Here is a 13495-nt window from a genome sequence, read left to right on the forward strand (position 1 = left end):
ATTGTAGTTCACGTAAAAGTAAAGGCCTTCAATATTAGTTAAATTACTAAAACAAATTGTAGTTCACGTAAAGTAAATGTATTTAATCAATATAATTGATTAGTTGAATATCTAAAACAAAATTAATTGCAGTATGCCAGTTCACGATACGTTGAACAACTAAAATATTTGTATTTAATATTGAATGTCGCCACCAACGGCCATTTTGCCGGAAGTGACGGACCCGGAAGCCAGTTGAAGAACAGCGCGAGTGTGTGAAAATAACTGATAACTGATAACTGATATCCACGAATTTCGATAGGTAACGCTAAATGTTGTCTTTGTAAAAGACAAAAATGTAACAATAGCGTAATACTGTTAAAAACTAATCATTATTATCAAATCTACGTTTCGCGGTACATTTAAGATAGATAAGGTAGGTATCCAAGGCGGAGATTAATACTTACAGACAAAGAAGAGGGTATAAGACCATCCACAGACAAAGAAGGAGGTGTAGGACCATCCACAGACAAAGAAGGGGTGTCGGACCATCTACAAACAAAGAAGGGGATGTAAGACCATCTACAGACAAAGAAAGAGGTGTAAGACCATCCACACACAAAGAAAGGGGTTTAATACCATCAACAGACAAAGAAAGGGATGTAATACCATCAACAGACAAAGAAGGGGGTATAAGACCATCCACAGACACAGAAGGGGGTATAAGACCATCCACAGATAAAGAAAGGGGTGTAAGACCATCTACAGACAAAGAAGGAGGGTTAGGACCATATTAACCCAGGAAGCATACAAAAAGAAGATGCAATCAAAATAGGCCTACCACTTGGAAAACAATAAATTGTAGAATAACTGAGGCTTAATTGTTGAAATATAAAGGGTTCTTTGTAAGGTCATTAATTATAATAATATTGATATAAACACGATCATCATACTAATTATTTGAAATTCAAATACAGTCTATCTCGAAAAGAAGCTCATACTATCACCTTTTTGAGGTTTTACGGTATTCCATGAATCCATACATGTATGTTATTTCCTCTGTCAAACTAATAAAACTTTTAGCGAATCAGAAGGTGCCAACATCGTTGAACTAATGGTACCACCAAGCACAATGTTTACCAATTTTATGTACTATATACAATTTAAGTCCATTAATCATTTAATATAATTACGCCTATCAGGAAAAAGTTCAAAATTAGGTGCATTTAAGACCAACAAAAACCACATACAGTATATTCACATAATTAAAAATCAATAAATAAATGTCAAAGGTCATAAATTGTATTTTCGGTCATTTTATGTGAAAATGTTCCATTACTACAAATATAAATGTATTTATTCTGAACAAAATGAAACCAAAATCGATTGAAAATGACCAGTAGTTACAGAGATATACAAATACGAGGTCAAAGGTCAAACTGTAAGAAACGTCATTTCCGGTCATTTTTGGACGAAACTTTTCACTAGAGCAAATAGAAATATATAGTTTGTGAACAATTTGATACCAGAATTAAGTCTCTAATGTGTATAGTTGCCAAGATATGAACATTTTTTGATTTTATGGTGGCCATTTTGAAATCAAGATGGCCGCCATACCGGACGTTGGACACTTGGCACCCCACGATATTTTGAATCTATATACATCAAAGAAACTTTGTGCCAAGTTTCATGCTTTGGTAATAAAATGCACAGCTCATGTCATTAACTGCTCTACTATTGAGCTAATATGCTGTGTGACCCCGGAGTCAAATTGGACTAGACTAGGATTGAAACCTGAACCTTGGGGGTTTGAAGTTTAAGCACAACACTACTTCTTCACTACGAAACTATTGTGTGATTCGATTAATACTAATAATACTATTCTGATTTGATTAAGTATGTTGTCTCTTTTTGTTCTTGTTCTTGTTCTGTGCCTTCTTTCGACCAATCTTGCTCCTCTCCTTTGGCAAATTTAAGAAAAAACATCATTCCAAATAGCAGTATGCCCGCATTAATTATAAAAATAAACGACCATTGTTTAAATGTATTCTGAAAAGAAATAGATTATAATCTCAATTTTAAAAAATCCATTTACAAATAAGCCTTTTATATGCACCCGATACACAAGCGGTATCAAGTCTAACAACAATAAACAACATGCAGTATCGCGTCTTCTAGCAGTAACTTTCATCCCATGGGATATGTTATAAATTATTTTCTTTATTGTCGATAGACATGATAGCAACAATACTAATATTGTATTAGTATAAACTTTTAAAGCAATAACATTTTTTTTTAAATATGTTCAAATAAGTAAAAACTTTATTCAAAATGAATAAAAAGAAATGCGAAAATAAAAATCGCGTGTGTATACATCCATAGCAACAGGCATACAAACATGTTAAAAAGATGAAATTAAACAAATGTACATAACAAAATATTAACCAAGTAAAAGTTGAATGCTTGATACTACGAACGAATACGGTATTGGCTGTTATATATGGCACACATAATGTAATTAAGATTTATTTGAAATTTGACCATTACAAAATTCTAATTAGGCCTACAAAACGTAACAATTTGTCACACACGGTTCTGGTTTAATCGTTGTCTATCTACAATTTGTTCAAATATTGAAAAACTTACATTGTTTTCTGTTAGTTTACCAAGAATAACAGGAACGATGAATGCACCAATACTTGAAAACGTTGTTGCAATTCCAACAATTATTCCAGCATATTTTGGAGATATGTCCAATGAGTTGGTATTTAAACCGGGTGGATTGAATCCAAGCGCACAAAAGGTAATTGAGATTAGAACTATAAATGCTACTAGAGATTCACCAACTTGGGAAATGATAAAGAAACAAACTGCAGCAACTCCAAGATCTAAATAAAAGATAAACATACAATTGATTAAGACACATGAGTAGAGTCTTGTTATTTGATTTGATTGTGAGTCATACTGCATGGTATTCATAATAGTACTCCATTAAATCATTACGTCATTAAGAGTGCAATTTTGTTATATACGATTGTAGACAGAAAAAAAAAAGAAATAAAGAAAAAAAGAAAGATAAAAAAGGGAAAAAAGAAAGAACGAAAAAAGAAAGAAACTTGGTCAATGTACTTAATAAATAAAATATATGTATATCATTTTGAAGCATCATACCAATGATAACACACAGTTTTCTTGTATTCAAAATGCTCAATATATTACGGCGAATGATAAAGTCAGCACAGGCAGCAGAAAGCAGAACAACTGGAAGTCTGGCTATGGCAGGGATTGATGTCAGAATACCAGTCTAAAGTAAGTAAATAAAATACAATGATAATAATGTGTAATAATGTAATCTGGTTAATAGTCTTCGTTCCAATTCTCAGAATCGTCTTGCTCCTGCTAAAGTGAAGACCGTCTCATATTGTCATTGGAATTATCTTATGCAGCTCCTATGTTTTGGAATTCTCTTCCAAACTGCATTAAAGATGCACAGTCGGTAGCTCTTTTTTAGAAGTTTCTAAAGACATACTTGTTCAAAAAAGCATAATTAATCCCTTTTTTCTCCTTTTCCATGCCACCTAGATTGTTTTAGATCTAGTTTAAGTAGGTAGGGAAGGAGGCACCTGAGTCCGGTATGACCGAGACACAACTGCTGCTGACCGGGGTTCAATTAGACCGATCCCTGGTTAGCGACGTGGTCGTATCCCCTTACTTCGGTTTGGGTTTTTTTTGCATGGTTGGAATGATTGTTTAGTATCAAGTAATTAAATCAAAATTGATGTAAAGAGTTAAATCACGCCTTAAAGTTTCCTGCTGTAACTGTGATGTAGGGCCATATCCAACATGTCATGTGTCACCTGACAACGTTTGCAAGGCACATCCATTGGATAAGTGTTAAGTTAATATTTTAATTATCTAGTCATCGGTCAATTACTTTATACTTTCCAAAACGACACACAACACATTGTTTATTGTATTATAATCTCTCACTCTAGTTATCGATTTCCACTGTTCACAGAGTGAACATTTCAAGCTGTTAAATCATTCCACATTTTTAATTTAATTTGAATCATTCTTAGAGTGAAGAAAGAATGCTCTTTTATTAGTTTAAACTATTTCACACCGAACACCGCGTGACATTTTCACTCGTTCACTAGAAGCAAGAATATTAAATGAAATATTATAAAAAAAACTTACAGATTTTGCATCAAATCCTAAAATGGATGAGATGAAAATGGGTATTTCTGTTATACTGAAGTACCACGCGGCGTCGAAAGCTACATAGCCAATCACAATAGCCCACACCGCAGAGGACGTGAATATAGCCTTCCAAGGAACTGATGAATACTAAGATATACAAATATACAATTATATTTTTTATAGTTTCAAAATAAGTTTGTATGAATTTTTTGATTGTTTTTTTCGGTAGTTCAATATTAATGCATTTCTCCAACGTACAACATTTGGTACTGGACGCTCTAAGACTTGGTTCCCACTAGCGATGCAACTCAACCTACACAGCGTAAGAATATGTGTTTCCCCGCCCCGAAATCAAACTTTGTCGCCGGTTCATTTAGGACCAGCAATACTAATGAACATTTAATTCTCAGTTTCGTAAATATTGAGCTTGGATTCCTTAAATTATATTTGGAATATGGCTAATGTTTAGGAAACAAAATATTAGAAATTAATGAGGGCAGCAAACCATATATTTAAAAGTAAAAATGTAAATTCGAATTTTATGAAGGTCATAATTATATTTTTCACCATAATTGAATGCTTTAGAATGACGCACTTTTTTTATAAAACAATAAAACAACTGCGGCCTACAGCCTAATTACCATATTGGTATAATAACATTTTGTTTTATATTCTCAATAATACACTGTAACAGTGAACTGTGGGCAATGACAGTTTCAATTCTAGAGAATAATAGGTATTAGGTGGTCGGAGAAAATAAAAAAAAAAGATTTGTATAAAAGAATAGATGAGTGGAGTAAGGAAGTAAAGAAAAGAAGGCTGACATTGTATAATCATAATGCTCCGATTAAACGAAAACACACAAGCGAGGATTGCACTCAGATAGGCTCAACGAAATACTTAAATACCAAAAAAAAGAAGGAAGACCGATCAGAACGTACAGAGTGGCGAATGCAATGGACGCGCAATCGAAAAGGCAAGAGAGGAAGGCTGGCCGCCGCCGAGAGAAAAGTTTTTTTATTTAACAAATGATTTATAAAAACAACGTAGGCTAGGCCAACATCACGCGCAATGTCTAATGACGAATAGCGTTTAGGGTGATTACAGTAACACACCGTAACATTAGTTCTTTCTTCAGATGACATAAACAGTTCTAACTCCTTTTTTGTAATAAACGGGTCAGTATTTGGCGTTTCATAAACAAGTGTTGTCCATACTACCAATCCTACTAACCCGAACACGCCTGTAATAATCAAGAAATAGTACAAAGTTGTAAGGAACAAAATAAAAATATCTAACGTAAATACATAATGCATTTTTTTACTGTTAATATTATGGTTAGCGCAATCATGTTGCACAATTAGCGCTTTACTAACTCGTGACCAAATTATGGTCGGTGCAAAGTTTGATTGACAAATTGACCCTCCGAATATGAGCGTGGCAAAAAGTCAATGGAAATCACAATTCAAATTTGTTTTTGCCTGACTCACTAATTGAAGTCACGGAAGACATGTAGGGAAAAAAATTATTCGTTTGAATAATTTTATGTTTGATATTATTATTCTCAACTTTTGTTATTTTGATTTATTTTAATTTAGGGCTTGCAATTTTTTTTATCCTATTCCTATCTCTGAATTTTTTATTTTTATTTGCTTGTTATGGAGATTTGGTTTGAGTTATACATTATATATCTATTTTAATGAATGCTTGTCTGTTTAGTATTACCCTGTTTATGTATTTTTATAAAATGCAATTATGCGTATAGCGATTCTTTTGTTTTGTTTTATTGCTTTTGGTGTCTGTGTACCAGTTACAAAAATACAATTTTGAAAAAAACAAACAATGATATATGATATCTATTATTCAAATTATTTTATATTTGTAATTATTATTGAGGCAAAAGGATAAAGCATAAGCTATTTCATTCACTATCCTTCTTAAAGATGGCAATCCTGTTCACATGTCAAACATATAATACACAAGATGCTCATAGAAAAAGAAAAAGAGAAAAGCTCCTGAATATGATATAACAGGATTTGAACCCAGAACCCTTGGATTGGTAGCCGAGCATCATAACCACCAATCCATAGATAAACTATTATTACTGTAAAACGAACTAAACATGAACAATTACTTAAACGACAGACAAAACAAAATTACGTTAGCATACTATACGTATAAAATGACACCGGCCAACCACCAAGTTCATATGCTGTGCAAAGCCAACCAGACAGATGACTTGAAACGATTGTTGAAAGTGTTACCCCTGTGTAAAAATAGAAATTGAGAAAGATTAAGTTATGGTAAATGTACAGTATCAACATAGATAGATACTCGGCTACAAATTCTAGGGCCTTTGGTTCAAATCCTATCAGATGTCAAATATCAGACGCCATGATTTTGTTCTAATGACAGAACAACTCCACTCCCAAGACTTGTAATAAGACTTTGTTCGTGTAGAGAGCATATTGTGTATGTTTGTATATGGCCTCTACAGGTGACTTATCTTCAAACTGTCATAAAATAAAAAATATAATGTTGTAAAATAGACCAAGGGAATTATAAAAAAGGTATTATTTGTTACATTTTTTCGTGCATCAAGGAGGTCGGCAGCCATTTTAAATATGGCCACCATTTGTATTGGAATAATTTACTATTTACTTCAAACCAAAACAACCTCATATTATAAAAATGTTGACTTGCCATTGTATATTATAGACACCATAATACTCCGTTCTTCATGAACTGTCCATTTTCCTAATAAAACGTAGATAGCAGAAAAAGCCACTCCCTAGAAATAAAGAATTAAATGTACCCATATATAAGGTCAAGGGTTAAGAACAGAATACGAATTAAATTAGGCTGGAATGAAAGTTTATTATATACAATAAGGAACCAATATTCAAGAAATCCATAGCATTAACAAACAATCAGGGGCTGACATATTATAGTCAAAACATCACGACGTTACAAACAATTGTCGAGTTATATACTTGCTATGTTTTGTATGAAGTATTTAAAAAGTTTATGAAAGTATATAAACCATACAAAATAACAGCAAAAAAATAACGGAAGGAGCTAGTCTACCGTAGGCACATAGCAAACAATATCCCGCAACTAGGCCCTACCTATTTAGTTCTCCTTACTCTTCTCAAAGTCTAATCTGCCAAATAGTAAGTAAGTAAAAAAGAATGCATATTTATCAAATCAAAAAGATTGATATTCTAGGTTTTTTGTGTATTTGTGTATTTATTCCTACCTGTACTGCTCCGTCTAAAACACGCACTGCAATCAGTAGATTGATACTGACCTCTGTAGCAATTGGAACCAACGCTGTCAGAATACACTCACAAAGTAGCACTAGTCCCAGGGCTTTTTTACCGCCTATACAGCAGGAAAACCAGCCTCCTGGGATCGGCGTAATTATGTAACCAATGTAGAAAGCACTCAACACCGTTTGCTGAGTCATTTCATCCCAATTATATGTTGGTATCTATAGTAAAACATACCATATAATGTTAAAATAAAGGTTTTTTTTTGTATTATTTAGACATTTAAAAACAAAGCATAAGTTTGATTTTAGGCTGTTTTTTTGGTTCTCGTATAGTCTTTATGACAAACTTTATTTTGTAAACTTGAGTTAACTTTCAGTTTAGACAAGAAAACTTTCTAAAGTTTGACAGTGTAAACTGCAGACCACGAGTTCTGTAGACGTTAAGCCATGCAGCTTCTCGGCAAACTATTTTCTGATGTTTGTGAACCCCGACAACCAAAGCAGTTTTGCAGTTGATGTGATTCTCTAGTTAAACAAAATGACAGGAACGGTAGTTTAAAGATATATTGTCCCCCTAAAAAAATATTTTTTTAAATTTTTTTGTTGAATATGTTATTTTAATGTCACATAATAGTTATTCACTCTCACAAAAAATTGGGTCTGAAAAAAATTTACCTGAGAAAAATGTAATTTAAAGCAAAAAAGGGTCAAATTGTCTGGAAGACAATGAGTTTTTGGGTAATTTAACTGTTTATTTTGTCTTTTTATAGGTGAAATAATTTTTTCCCCCGTTTTTTTTCTTATGGAAGTGAACAACTTCATTAAAACGGCAAAATGGCCTATTCAAAGTCCGATTTTAAAAATCTTTATTTTTCATGATTTTTGGGGGACAATACATCTTTAAAGAACTTCACGAAACAGTTACAACAGTTTATAAATAGAGGTTGGTAAACATTTGTTTGTAGACTCCGAATCTGCCACTGTTGGACAAGTGTATGTTGCCTGTCTACACTCGCTTGGATTTCTGAGATCACAGACTTCAGTTCTATCAAGAAAGTGCTTAATAGGTTTTGGATCTCAGACGTCATGAACAATAATACAATTTCGTCATTAAGTTATGATACTCAAAATTCTCCTATTTTAAGTTCTGTCTACTTTATGTGACAAACAAATGTGACGTGTTCATATATGGGCACGATGAAGTCGTACCACTGCTATATTTGGGTACATCAAAGTTGTTTTTTGTCAAACATTTTAATTACTATTGCTTTAGGTGCCTAATTCTGGCCCGTAGCCAGGGGGGTTTTTTATGGTTCCCCCCCCCCCCCCCTATACAGCGAACCCCCCTTAACCGACTGCGAACCCCCATCCCCGACATGCCCAATACCTCACCCTCATCTCTGAATCCTCTAAATACGTGCCCCACACAGTACAAAAGGTTATTCGTAAATTGGAAAATTCGTAAACTCGTTCTTGAATAACTCGATACATTCTTCGCTGTATGAGCGGACGTCGAGCGATACGTGTCTGTAAATTTCCAAGAGTTGCAAATGAATTGCCATCCTGGTTCAGACCTATGGAGTTGTACGCCGCGTACAATACGAAAGCAAACGCCGCAGGTCTGAACCTTGAAATCCCTGGATGTAATAATATAATACTGACGCGTGTATCGTACTGATACAGTGAGCTGGTGCACGAACGATTCGTACAAAGGACACCGCCAGACAAATGCGTACCTATTGTTTAGATCACGGCAGTCAGCAGCATGCATAAAGTAGGCCTATTCTGTAAATCTTCTAATTGTAACCCTGGGTTATTATTCTTTGATTGTTTTTTAAGGGTGGGTAACTATTAGAAGGGGGATTACTATTAGAATAGTTGGTTACTATTACTCATCTTAAATTAGGCACCTGAAAATAGTAACCCACCTCAACTATTCCGGTCAGCAAATCATAGCAAAATAATAAAACAGTACGAATATTTGTTTGAACTGAACTTTATTTTATAAACTCAAAAACATTCAATCCTCCCCACTCCCAAGATCAACATGCATTATCTCCTTATTTTCAAAATACGGCTGCATCATAAACGACCAGTCTTTAATTCATAATGTAATTTTGTCAATAGTTTTTGTGACTCTAATATTAACCCCATGTGGGTTACTATTAGAATAGTGGATTATTATTATAGATTGACTTATAAAGTGGGTTACTATTAGAAGGATGGTTACTATTAAAGTGTGGGTTACTATTAGAAGATTTACGGTATCATAGCCTTCCGACGGACATAAAAAATGTGTGGCTATGAAGTATAGTACGTGTATTATCATCATAGAGGATTATAGTGAATATTAATATATTACACTGTTATATCTATGGTATCATGTACATGTACTGTAGTTTACATTATAGCATCTGTATCAATATCATCTATTTACATTGATTAATATTTAATTTCCTCAACAAATTGCTGTAAATAAATATAGGTAGAGCTATAATAAGCATTGAATTTGCCTTCTCACACAAAGTTCATATTGAACTTGAAAACAAAATACCGAGTGAATGATCATAACAATCGGCGATTAAATAGTCCACGTGTGTGAGGAGGAGAAAAAAAGTACGAATACGATCGTTTTGCTCATTGGTAGCATGCTGCATGAGAGTGTCTTTTCCGACCAATTAGAGGTGCCATTTATCATGAATGTTATGTGCGAGAGTACCATTTCCGGCCATCTAGGGGTGTCATTTAACCAAATTCTCCCCCCTCAGGGGTCGGGGGGGGGGGGGGAATGGGGTGGCGGTTCAGTGTCCCAAATACTTAGTGTCCGAACCCCCCCTTGACAGATCCTGGCTACGGCCCTGTAATTGTTCAAAACATGTTTTACTCCTCTGAGTATACATTTTGTATTCAATGTGAATATTCAAATATGTGCTATAGTTAATTATTATAGCAGATTTAAAGTTACTGGTAGTATGGCATACTTACAGAGGTGTCGTACAATTGATTATCATTACTGCTACAGTTTGTTGTGTTTTCTCGGCGGCGTACCATAGCTATCATCGCAATACTCATGTTGATTCTTGTGCAGTATAACAAGAACTTTATTACGGCACACATACCTATGGAAGGCCATAATCATGTTGAAGTACATATTGAGAGATAATCATTTTTTGTTCTAATAAATCACGAGTCATAATTTGTCAAACACATGTCAAAATAAGCTGTCTAAAGCTTTGTCTACACTATTAAACTCTATGTGTGACAACAAAATGTAATGTGTCCACCATGTCATATCACTACCATATTTGGCCACGTCATACCTTTTTTCTCAAACTAGTTTGATAGTGTAGACAGAGCTTAACGTGCCGTCTAATTATTATTTTAGTAAACAATTATTATAATAAATAGAATGTGCATCAATCTACTAATACTAATTAATTTGAAATAGCAAAACTCCAATTCATGTATTAGGACCGATTAATACAATTTATTATTGTAATACATAATAGGCCTACATATAAATGATTGTTTCCAGAAAAGTCAATGATTAACATGTAACTTTACCACGGAGAAAAAAGAATTTAGTTTCAAATCCTTCGTGTAGGGCTATATGGGAGACATAATGTTATATACCAACCCCTTTTTATCAAAACCTACGCATCACTGACTCAATGGTGATGGACTATTTAGATATGGCATTCATATTAAGCCTACCTTTTCAAAAAGGTTCAATAGTAGGCATACAACAAATCCTATTCATTATAACTGTTTGTAAAGAATGTCACACATCTGTAGGTTTACATATATACACAATACTTTATTTTATATTCATGATTTAAGCCAAATTGTTGGGAGTTTGGACATGAGTAATGGAAGACCCTGCCAAAGGATTTTGCCATATCTGTATATACAACTTCGCATTGACCCTTTGCATTTATCGCATCATACGCATGTGACAACAGAACAGACAAATTGGTTTCACAAGACCTTCCTGGGTAAATGGATGGTCACTAATAACTGGTGATATATGATTAAACATTTGGTCATGTACAATTTTTTAGAAAAACTTTAGAAATAGTAGGCAACAACGACGAAACGAAACCGGTCTATAAGTGCGTACATTTAACCTACAGTATTTGGATTACGTTTCTTTTCTCTAAAAGATGATTCTTTAGATTTCAGTGCAATATAAAGTTCATTATCAAACCAGGGTGGGAGATTTCTCTTAACTTTGAAATCAGGGACGAGATCTTTAACAGTAGCAAAAATAAAATCAAGAAATCACTTACTATTCTACAAAACTGGTAAAACCTTTATTTCAGTTTTATTGAATTATTATAAGGCAGCAATAGTTGATGTGAGAGGTTCAGAAACACTACGTCTAAAGCTTTCAATTCCATTATTATAATATAAAAGGTATTATTGACTTATTTATTACTACATTCTGTAGGTCTGTACTGAAACCACCCATTGTATTTCATTAGAACCCTGTGAAATACTAATTTGAATAGGCCTGTGAATAGTGTTATACATACCAGCTACAAGAAACCTCTTCATATTATCCAGTTAATCCACTTAAATACATAAAAAAGAAACGAGTGTTACTTACAATTCCCCTTCAATTTGTTTCAATTGGGGGGGGGGGGGGGGGGGGGTGTCTAGAAAACTAATATCTAGAAAACTAAGACATAAGATATCTTAGTTTTCTAGATCTAGAAAACTAAGATATCTTATAAGTTTTCTAGACCTTAGTTTTCTAAACACACATCATCGGATCTAGGAAACTAAAATATCTTAGGTCTTAGTTTTCATGAAATAATGTCTAATTTCTACATTGCAAAAACAACACAGTAATAAAATAATACAGTTATTAAAACTTATAATAAACCAATTTTGTTTCTGAATAAACCTGACCTACCTGTATTGATTGTGTTACAACTAAGCTGAAGGACAACAGAACAATAAAGCTAGTAATGATAAATCACTGTAACCAAATAAATATCTTTCCATTTCAATTGACGCGGCCCTCTATAGGAGGATTTTTTGTATTTAGTATAAATATGGTAAACAATAAAATGAAAACAAAACCGACGCAGCGGTGACATGACAAAATAAAGAAAAAGTATAAAGCATTCTTCACCTTAAGAAATATAGGAGGAATTTGCGAATCAATGGTAATATCGTAAATAATTAAAAAAATATTCAAGGTATAAATCGTATGCGCAGTCTGATCGATCTATTGGCATGTATGCGTCGAGGATTCATCGACAAAGAAGTTGTTTTTATTTCATAGAATCGGACCACATAAAGTTTATTTTCTGACGGCTTTGAATTTATTTATTTAAGAATATTCCTGAAATGTAATTTTTATATTTGAAATATTGTAATTATTATTCCACAAAATTCATAAATTGAAAGGTAGTTAATCTATTCTTTTTGATGCATTTCTGCCGTGTAGCGTTGTGAAGTCCTTTAGAAAGGTGTACTTTGTTTTACCACAATTAGTCCATTGGCTGGAAGGGGTTACCGTGCCCCCGCCCCCGACCCTTCCTCCACAGTTAAACTTCTTTGGTATCATTTTCTTTCCACGGGCATATAAAGTACAAAAATGTGTTAACAAGAAAAATATAGGGATGCATTGTATGTACTTGCGTCGTCTGTAATGATCATCAGTGTTCTATCTTCAAATATTTTTGGGGTAGGGGGTAACATTTATCCTAACAACCCAAGAATCAATTAGATTATATTGGTACCATTGTGTAAAATCTACTGGGGTGCACGGTAACCCTTTCCAGCCCATGGACTAAATATTTATACCATGGACCCCAACAATTAATATTTATTAATATTATTAGAATATATTTTCTGTCCGTAGACTATTGTAGTTTACCTCCGCCGAGGAGGCATATGTAGTGGATCGCGTGTGTTTGTCTGTTTGTTTGTTAGTTAGTTTGTTAGCAGGATTACTAAAAAAGCAAGATCTTTACCAGAATGAAAATACATACATTTTTGTACAAGAAGCAAGAGTTATAATTTGTGATT

General features: G+C 33.6%; 1 protein-coding gene across 1 annotated transcript; it reads right to left on the minus strand.

Moving 5' to 3' along the window:
* Positions 1-1295: 1295 nt before the first annotated feature.
* Positions 1296-12390, minus strand: LOC144835411 (sialin-like). The gene is made up of 11 exons (XM_078690496.1): positions 12372-12390; positions 11989-12027; positions 10439-10572; positions 7439-7672; positions 6883-6970; positions 6350-6445; positions 5295-5422; positions 4177-4326; positions 3151-3283; positions 2626-2867; positions 1296-2028 (listed from the first exon to the last, which is right to left on the minus strand). The coding sequence occupies exons 2-11, from the start codon at positions 12008-12010 to the stop codon at positions 1858-1860; spliced, it is 1398 nt and encodes a 465-aa protein (XP_078546622.1). The 5' UTR covers positions 12011-12027; positions 12372-12390; the 3' UTR covers positions 1296-1857.
* Positions 12391-13495: the final 1105 nt, after the last annotated feature.

Source organism: Antedon bifida, chromosome 2, assembly GCF_963402885.1.
Source record: "Antedon bifida chromosome 2, ecAntBifi1.1, whole genome shotgun sequence".
Lineage (NCBI taxonomy): Eukaryota > Metazoa > Echinodermata > Crinoidea > Comatulida > Antedonidae > Antedon > Antedon bifida.

Excerpts from the sequence above, each read along its gene's own strand:
- LOC144835411 (XM_078690496.1), bottom strand. The coding sequence starts at position 12,010 with ATGAAGAGGTTTCTTGTAGCTG. Across the intron at positions 10,573-11,988 it reads GAAGAGGTTTCTTGTAGCTG|GTATGTGTGCCGTAATAAAG; the intron begins GTATGTATAACA and ends GGCCTTCCATAG. Across the intron at positions 6,971-7,438 it reads TTTTAGACGGAGCAGTACAG|GGAGTGGCTTTTTCTGCTAT; the intron begins GTAGGAATAAAT and ends CTTTATTTCTAG.